General features: G+C 38.2%; 1 protein-coding gene across 4 annotated transcripts; it reads right to left on the reverse strand.

The window, feature by feature from the left end:
* Nucleotides 1-5,793: 5,793 nt before the first annotated feature.
* LOC135168503 (uncharacterized) lies at nt 5,794-8,814 on the reverse strand. 4 transcript variants are annotated; one of them, XM_064132757.1, is made up of 3 exons: nt 8,675-8,814; nt 7,573-8,062; nt 5,794-6,584 (listed from the first exon to the last, which is right to left on the reverse strand). In XM_064132757.1, exons 2-3 carry the CDS (start codon nt 8,048-8,050, stop codon nt 6,295-6,297), a joined length of 768 nt encoding a protein of 255 aa, XP_063988827.1. In that variant the 5' UTR covers nt 8,051-8,062; nt 8,675-8,814; the 3' UTR covers nt 5,794-6,294. The 4 variants fall into 4 exon arrangements, with proteins under 4 accessions (XP_063988827.1, XP_063988826.1, XP_063988828.1 ...); XM_064132756.1 differs by having other exon boundaries at nt 8,618-8,691; XM_064132758.1 differs by having other exon boundaries at nt 8,645-8,688.
* Between the last annotated feature and the right edge of the window lie 1,083 nt (nt 8,815-9,897).

The following is a 9,897-nucleotide window of genomic DNA, read 5'->3' on the forward strand; positions in this document are numbered from 1 at the left end:
GTATTTAGTCCGGTCTTTGGAGAGAATCGCGTTTGATAAAATGGTTATCGGAGGGGCAGGAGGGGGAGGGAGGGGAAGGCTCGATTTTTGGGTGAAGATGTCTTTGATTTTACAGTTATAGGAGAGTCAAGATGGAAAGAAGTGGGTAAACCATAAAATTTGTGTCGCCTATGACTGGATGGTGTGGGTTTGTGGGGCCACTGGAAGTTGATTCTCTGAATAAATTATTTCGTCTTAAATTCCACGTGAATTGGTCGTGAGGACGAGGCGGGGGGCCGTAATGTCCCCGAAAAAAATGTAAAAATGACCTTTTTATTTTATTTGATTCATGAATGGCGAATTCATTCATCTTCACATCGATATTGCCATTTGATTACTCCAGGTGCGAGTGAAAATATCACCTGAGGCGCAGGTGCGATAAAGATCGAAAGGGTATGTACAATTCAATGGGACAATTTCACTTGTCGAAGTGATACGGAAATATATAGAGAAAATTAATTAATGGATTGGTGTGTACAGAGGTTGTAAAGTATCTTCGAGGGACGTTTAACGGTTTTTATGGAATGTACGAGCTGAGACGAGTGTTGGGAGCGAGCCAGACCCTCCTCGATGAAGACGGCCGCGCCTCCCGTTGACCCCGAACTGCTGTCGCTCTTGCCTAGAGCGAGAAAGAGCCGAAAAAAGAGAGTAAAGTAGTGTTTGAGAGGTGAAAAAAAAATGTATGACGAGGGGGGCAGGAGAAAAATCTGAAGGAGAATAAATGCCCCGGGGATGGAGCGACTAACTTTCTCCGCTCGAACCCAATCGCCCGGCTGATTCTCATGTGTCAAACCAACGGGTCAATGGTCAAATGCAAGACTCGATGGGCTTCAGGAAGAGATCATCGCTAACTGCTCTAGTTGAATTTCTTATAAAAAGTAGCGTATGAGGTGCGCTGTTGCCTAGTTACGAAAAAAGTACTGGTGGAACCTCTAAGAGGGAAGAAAATATATTTTTCTTCGTGTTTTGTTCTTTTAATTTTGCAATTAAAAATTTGAACCATAATATGAAATATATACTTTGTTGTGTGCCCAAAAAGGTGACAAATAAGATTGTATGATTTTTTTAAAGAGGGATTTCTGGTTAATTTTTTAGATTTCCTTTTACCTTCAGGAAACTTTGAGTACATTCTGAGAATTTCGAAAGAGTTTCCTGGAAATAAATAATTCAATTGCATTTTAGCTATACTATTTCCAGGGAATATTGCGAACGGAAAAGATGGGGTACACCTATTTTTATAGTTGTAAATAATTTTAAAAATTTTGTGCAACGATAAACGGAAAAATTCAGGGAATTTTATAAATTTACTCCTTTCTAGATCTTAATTTTCCACTTTTTTTGCTTTGCTAAATTAGAGATAAAATTTTCGATAGACAGTCCCTAGCAATTAATATTTAATTTATTTTGTGCTGCACATTTATTTATTGAATGGAAATACAAAGAAATGGACGAATTTGAAATGTCCGGAATTATCAGATAAATTGTCAAATTTAATCGTTTTCTCTCTCCAAATGGAATCCAACATTGTCCTCCTGAAAATGACCTGTAAACTGTCCATGAAATTTTCATCCGCACCAGTATACTGATTAATTTTTTTCTCAATATTTTTTTTTCTTCAGCCTGAAGTTCAGTGTTAATTGAAAAGAAAGTAGACTTCGATTAAAGAAGTGATAGATGATCAAAAATTTAAGGCCATGTAATTTATACCTTAACAACATCCGAGATTTAAGCGAGTAAATAGCCTGGGGATAGTGTAAACGAAAAAATTGGAAGGCTTATTAATTTTTGTCATCGTATAATAAAACGAAACGTTTTACGAAGACGAATGAACGTATTTTAATTCATTTCATTTCTAATTATTGAACACCAGCAAATTTCGGAAATATTCCTCTTTAAAATCAAGAGTACTTGGCAATGAATATAAATATCAATTTAAAATTGAAAATTTTTTTTTGAAACACAACTTTATCCTCCATTAAAAAAAAAATTATTAAAAAAATTATTAAAAAAAATATCTGGGCAACAAGTTCTATCATTTAATTAGAAGAAGGAAATATTTTAAAAAAATATCCATACTCTCTGAAGTTTAATTTATACATATAATGCTGATTGTGTATGTGTTTTTTTTTTATTTTGGTCCAGCAATTAGTTGAGAAATTTGGCAACTGTAGAGGTAAGTTCAACCCATCCTCAGAGTATGACACATATTTTTCTAATTTATAAAAATTGCAATTTTTTATTTTGCAATCATCATAAACCAGAATTGCAATGACCTCTATGCTCTGCGTCTGCACCACACAGGACCTTTTCTACTTCAACTGCGGACATTCTACTTCGGTTCGCAATCCAAACGGTCCTCGGAGCAATTATTTTCGGCATCGGTTTTGTTGAAAGTCAGGTTAATAAATCATTGACGCTTGTATAAAAAACTATTTGAATTTTATTAACAATATAATATTATATTCACTTGCATTATATATTATTCAGATATGTTCTCACTTCGAGGGCTGTCGCAGAACTTTATAAGAGTCTACTTCGTCCCCAAAGACCATCATCAGGTTACGTTTCTTCCAAACTGTCATTTGCCTACTTTATTAAATAAATATTCATCCGGACTTTTATCGTAAGACCACACAGACGATGTCTCCAGGAAGATCATCTTCGCACTATGATAAAATCAACTATTCCAGGTCTGTAACAAGCGCGAATTCTTTTTTCTCTATTCAATAGCCCTCATTTTTCTTTTACATAAATTTTAATTTTCGGTTCACCACTTTACGACTCTAAAAAGTGAGTAATTGAGACGCAATTATAAACGTCTGCAATATTGATAAAACCACTTTACAATGCAAATGGGGCAATAACCGTTTGGTTATCATAACGACTGATCGTAAATTGAAAATCAAAAAGTTGAAGCGCACGCGAAGTCTCCGAGGTAATTCACCTCATGAGAGCTTATTCCTGGATCACTCTGAGTGAAAAATGTAGTAAAACGAGCAGATTATTTTTTTATTTAAACACTCCATATTTTTCAATAGTACCACCGGAACAATTCCTTACACTGAGAAAAATAACGAGTGAAAATCAAGCAAGAATTTTTCTTCGAATAGTACCAAAACAATATTTTCCTTAATCAATGCAAATTCGTTTCCTCCGATTTATTGTTAGCCATTTTAAAAAATTTATTGCTTTAAAAAGACACAAATACCATCAAAATGAAAAATAACTCATTTCTTTCTAAAAAATATTTATTTGCCATATCTAAAAGAATATTTGATTTTTGATTCTCATTTTTATTGCTCACTGTGACGATATGAAATATCTTGAGACTTTTAATGGATTTCGTGATTAAATTGTATTCTTCAATGGTTCATTCTCATGATTCAGTCACATAGGGGTTCAAATCTACCATAAATACCTTTGGATTCACAGAATATTTAATCACATATAAATAGTTATTTGAACGTATCGGATTCCGTGGATCTGACAACTTCTTACAGGCGACATCAACAGAATCGCATGCAATAAAATATTTTTAATGGAATAAACACTCATTTGCATCATTAAAACTAGAGAATTCCCCATATATTTCCTAGACTCGACGACATTTTTCTCTGCGTCAAACTCTAAACCGAACGAAAAAATAATGAAAATTTTGATAAACGCGAGAGCAGAAAAAATGAATCGTCCAAAAATTCGTGGCGTGAGTAGTTACTCAGGCCACACGTGAGAATGAAAAAACTCTCGTCAACTTTCTCCGAGGAACCTATCCGATTCTTCCCTCCCTGGAGCCCCTCGTGATCATTCATATCTTACGCCGAAGAGAATATTTTATGCTCTTACGCTCTGCCCATTCCAGGAGAATGAAACATTGCGAATTATTGACCGTCGAGAGAGAAAAAAAAATGGTAAATTATCGCAGACCGGAGACTGGAGTTCAACTCTGGGATTGCGTTTGTGGTGTATCACGGGGAAGAAGTGGTTCGTAATGGAACACTTTCCTCCGACGTCGGCGAGAGTGAACTCGCGGGAGGATCGAGGTCAGGTCAAGGCCCCCGTCCAACCGTACAGACTCCAGTGCACAGAGTGCAGTTACAAACTGGCAGTTCCCTCTCTTCTCCCCTAATTATCCGGATTTTTTTTCGCACTGTTGTTTCTTCATCATCAGTATGACTGTCCCAGTGTCCCACAAAGTAGAAAAAAATCATTTCGATTATCCGCAATTTTTGGGGAATTGTGGGGACTGAATCGGTGTTTTCTCCAGGGCTATTGACTCTGGAATGTAATGGAAATATTTCTAAACCAAATTACATGAATTTGGACTTTTTAGCTGAGCTTTTGCAATTTTTTTTACAATTTTTTTGCTGTACATTTCAGTATTTTCAAGGAATATCTCAGAATCTAAGGAAGATTCTGTTTTTTTAAGCTCAGTAAATACTACAATAAATGAAATTATAAAAAATACGCAATATCTCAGAAATTCGGAAACATTTCACCTATCCCGATTCGCCATATACTATCACTGGAACAGTGAATGATTGGAAACTATAATTTCATAATATCAAAAACCCCTCAAATGCCAGTAGGAATTACCAACATTACAATTCCACGTATCTGGAAAAAAATCAGTGATATTTCATCGCATATTTTCTACTAAACACAAAGACGACTCCTATCATTGACATCCCCATCCAACCCCTACACTATATCCCATCGAATTATGTCACCCCTTCCTCCCATCGTAGAGACAAAAAACATCGCATCCAGTAACCAAAAAGTCAACTCCGAACATTTACTTTCCCAAAAATGTATCGTCGTCCAGAAAATTTCATAAACTTTTCCCCGAATCCCTACATTCCCCAAAAATCTATAAATTTCCCCCAAATTTTCTCAAATCTTATAAATTGCTTCCGACCTTTTCTCGACAGATCAACAGAATCTGACTCCCCCAACGCAAAAATCGACTGTTGCGCCGCCTATGAGGCCCCGTCTTGACTATCGCAAGACGCCGGTTCGAGAATCGAATCCTCTCAGCATCAGGCCCACGGATGCTGGCATGTACACGGCCTGGTTTACTTCCACGTACGTGAGCCATTGCCGTGTCACACGCAGCTCACAGCAACGTCTCACTCCCCGTTCATTCGATACCCACACACAGCCAATTTTTTTCCCCTCCCCCTACCCCAACTCCTTCTTCATCAACATTCGCCGATGTATTTTCACATGGTAGGAAGGACGAAGATAGGTGAAATGAACGCGTAAGGTGCGTGAGTTGGGTTTCATACGTACATACACTTCACAGCGTACCTGTTCCGTGATCGTTTACTTTTATGTAGGTAAAACTGCCGGACGTAACGTCGACGATTGCTCCCGTGGCCTGCATCTCAGCCTTGAGGCGAGGGGAAAAAAAATAAAAATAAATAATGAAAATGAGGGGAATTTCTCGATGTCGATGAAATGGCGTATGAATTTCATCCGCTAGAACTGCGTCATCCTCATCGTCATCGTTATCGCCTCCTGGATATTTCCGATACTTTCGACACGCGTTCGATTAATTTGATGGCCACATAGACATTCGTCAGGCTCCAATTCACTCACCACTTTAATGAAAATATGGTTTCCCGCAGTCCTCCGGTTTCAGTCTTTCCCCGGTCGATTGAGTTTTCTCCTGCGACTCCGTCACGGAACTTCCGGGAGGGTTTTTCAGGTCTGAGGATTTCGTGGGTGAAATGAATTTGGGAAAACAGACAGAAATAGGTCTTATCATTTATTAGTCTCATTCTTGTCTTGTTTTTTCTTCGTCTTGATTGAAAAGAAAATTTCGGTTCTATAAATATACATTTTCTTTCTTGATTTACGACGACCTGATTGGACTTACAATATTACATTTGTGGTACAAATAAATACTGTGAGATGATAACGATCTGTGCTGATGATGAGGTAAAGGGAGAGGTGATTAGGGAGAACAGGAGGGAAAGGGGATAATGGAGGATGATGGGGGGAGGAGACATGAGATAATAAATAGGAAACGATCAGTGCTGGGTGCCATTAGTTACGATGAAGGGGGAAAATATTGAGGGTAGATTTCTCAGGAAAGAAGTGAAAATATTTGAATCACAGTGCAGCTACATGGGTGAGAGTTATCCCGTCCATGTTGGAGGATCGATGATGGGAGATGGGTGAAGGGGAGGATTTTAAATAAGTGAAGAATGAGGGGTTGATTAACGCTCTTGATCGGGACTTTAGGGCCCGAATTTACGAGGCATTAACTGGTTTGTAAGCTGAATATGCGAGCTCCTGACCAGCCCTCGCCCATCCACTGCCACCATGTCCACCAACTTGGACCACCTCGTGTCCGTGATCGTGACTGGATACGAGTTTCTTGAGGCCAATGATGGAGGCGAGGACCAGGGCGAGTTTGGAGACGATGAGGGCCTTACCAGCGAGAAGGGCCAGGGCACCGAGGGCGAGGGGTACTAGGGTACCACCGATCAGCAGGGGAATCGCCAGGAGACCACCCATGCCTTTCTTCTTCTTGCCTCGGGCTGAATGAGGATATCAATGTAATAATTCGTGAGATTGGGGGTATCTTTGAAGGGGGAAGTTTCTCGCCCCGGGAAAAATTATTATTTGGATATTTGTCGGAGGAATTGAGAGTTGAGAGAGACACATGAAAATTTTTTAGTGACTCGAATTAAGATTTTTAACTGGATGACGTTTAGACGGTTTTTTGTTGAGATCAAAATTTAAAAGTCGATATTCTTTAAACTTCAAATATTCGGATGGGTCTTAATTTCATATTATGGGACCAAGAACGTCTGTTAAGACCTTCGTCTCATATTAAAATTTTCAAGATTCAAAGAGAACTCTCAATTTTGGACTTTTCTTTAACGTAAGAATTTTCAAAATTTAGTTCAACAGGATGAGGCAAAATTTTTTCAATATTTGCAAGAGCTAAGGAGTATCTACCAAATTTGATAATTTTAATGTATTGTCATATGTTGAGAAAAAAATTGTAACCATAGTCGCTTTTATTCCGTGAAATGACAAAAGCCCCTTCGGATTTTTCTCTTCAATTAATTTGAAAGCTGTTGTTTCAATCTGATTAACAATTGTTTCTTGAAGTCATAGAATGCCAAAACTGTGCACCAGACTTGGAATTCATTGGAGACATCATGAAATAATTGGGAAAACATGAAAAATGAAGTAATTAATTTTTTCAAGTTCTCATGATTCATCAACGAAGTTAACCTCTCTGTTGTTTACAATGCAAACAATATTTTTAAAAACGAACTGGACGATTTGAAAATTGAAAATGAGAAACGGTGTTTGTCATTAGCTTTCAAAATCGATTGTGATCGTATTCCTTCCTTTTTCAACATATGTCATACGTAAAAAATCGCTCGATAGATCCCTCGCCCCAAAAAAGATAACTAAAAAAATATTTTGTTCACGAAATGGCATCTTCAAAATTCTCTAAACTACAATATAATGTCCCAATTTGTTTTCATCGTCCTCGCGATGTTGACTCACCTTCCTCCGTCAGACTCCTAGACAACTCCTCAACATTTGGCAGTTTGAGCTTCAACGTATGACTCTGGAAGAATCTAATAAACTTATCGAAGATCATGGTGTTGAGGGCATCTTCCTTGTCCTCAAGGGACCGCGGTAAATTGGCTTCGATCTCCTGCGGTGTCTTTGGTGTTTCCTCCTTCTCCTGAATGTTGTCATCCTTGACAACAGTGACCCCCTCAGCAATATTCAGCTGCGCACTCCTGGCGACCCGATCCATAGCCGTCAAGAGTCTCAGCTTCAGGCATGAACTCAGCTCAGCGCCCGAGCAATCCTTATACATTTGATAAACAGACCGCAATTCTCCGAATAAACCATTAGACGATCTACCACTCTGCTCATCAATAGAATTGGCTTTAGTCTCAGTTGACCTTGCCGAGGCCACCCCAGCCACCAGCAGACCAATGAAAACGTAACGGTGGGCGAATATCATCTTCATGCCTTTAATTCCCTGTTGAATCAACAAAATAACTGTTATTACCTTATGTCAAACAGACCCATAAATTGCCCACTTTAAAAAACATTATTAAAAAATTAAAAGATAAACGAGAAGTATGAAATTAACTCTGAGGACATCTAAACCGTTATTAAACCATTCATACCATAAAACCGGATTTATAATCACGACATTCCAGTGCCAAATGGTGACTAGGTCAGTCGCCAAAGAAAATTCATAAAATACCATTCGATATATCCAATCAAACCCCGATCAATGCCAAATAAAAAAAAATTTTATTCCCAAATAAATTTACTCGCCACCAGTAAATCTACATAAATATTTCCACAAGCCCTTCTAATACCAAATAAATTCCCTCGTCCTCAATAAATATTCTTCTAACAACAAAATTGTTTATCTCAGTGCACAAAATCAACAATTCAATTCCGACTAAAAAAAATACCAATGAACAACGTCAAATCCAAATTAATATCACAACACGACATCAATGATCAACTATAATTTATGAAAATAAAAATCAATATTGCAAATTGAATATTTTCCACGTACAACTCGTTTAAAATACTATTTTAATACTTTGGTAGAATTATTAGACAGATGCGTTACCCTCGAGAACACTCTACGTGGACTGTAAGTAACGGAAGCCCTGCCCTAGCTCTATATATCTGGTCAGGTGTACCACAGACCAAGACACCGTACTCGGGGATATTGCCCCCTCCCACTTTGTTAACTTACTTGCGCCCCCCAACTATTTTCATACCAGCATCGTGGTCAATGTTGTTGTCTTGTTTTTAAATGGTTGTTAAACGACAAACAACTAGAGGTGCGAGGTGAGACGAAATGGAGGAATTAAACTTCATAATAATAAATGTCTGCAATAGGTTTATTCCATCTTATTCACACCAATTTGGATGGATGGAGGGGTGGGGGGTGAATGAGGAGGGAGAAGAACTAATACATGAAGTTGTATCACCTTGTACATCGAAACTTCTAGTTCACCCATTTTTCCTATTAAATATCCCCTCTATCGGATCAAGAGACCGATTGATGTGATCCTGGTATCCAGGAGGGATTGGAAATACAGTCCAATCCGATTAGAGATACTGTGGATGCATCTGAGAGTTGTAACGAAACTGCTGACTCCTCCCATCTGCTCATTTACCCCACATCTGTTAATTGCTTTTTTTTTTATGGGCATTTGTGCAGATTCATCCTGACGTAGTTCAGGAACTTTTCTCACATTCTTCTCAGTCCGGGAGGATGTTTTAGGTTTATGGGAGAGGTGTGAATGGAGAAAGGAGTGAATTTCAGGGGGGAAAGAGGGGGATGGTGGCTTTCTAGTGGCAAAGGGCAGGGGGTTATTGGTTGGGAGGTGTTGGGGGGGGGGGGTTATGGGTATTGTTATTTGGTGGATGTGGTTGAGGTAGTTGGGGATTTTTGGGGGGTTAGTAGAGGGGCTGGGGAGGATGTTGAAGTAGGGTTTTTGAGGGCGAAAAAGTGAGGTATTTATGGGGTTTGGAAGACAATTTGCGAGACGAACAATTTCAGTCTTTTAAAGTTACGAATTTTTTGAATGATTGATTTGTTAATAATGATTTCTGGATTTTAAGAATTCCTAGGTCAGTACCATGAATTTCTTTAGATTGTCAATTTGGCTACGAATTCATACCCAGCATGTGGGTAAAAATTTCGGCAATTTCTCAAGAGAATTAAATGGACAGATTGAAAAACTGAAATTTGTTGACTTTCAAGAACGCCTTTTTTAGTTTGTTGGGAATGGAATATATAAATGAATATTTAAAGCAATATTCAGTCGCGAATTACACAGT

Source organism: Diachasmimorpha longicaudata, chromosome 13 (genome assembly GCF_034640455.1).
Source record: "Diachasmimorpha longicaudata isolate KC_UGA_2023 chromosome 13, iyDiaLong2, whole genome shotgun sequence".
NCBI lineage: Eukaryota > Metazoa > Arthropoda > Insecta > Hymenoptera > Braconidae > Diachasmimorpha > Diachasmimorpha longicaudata.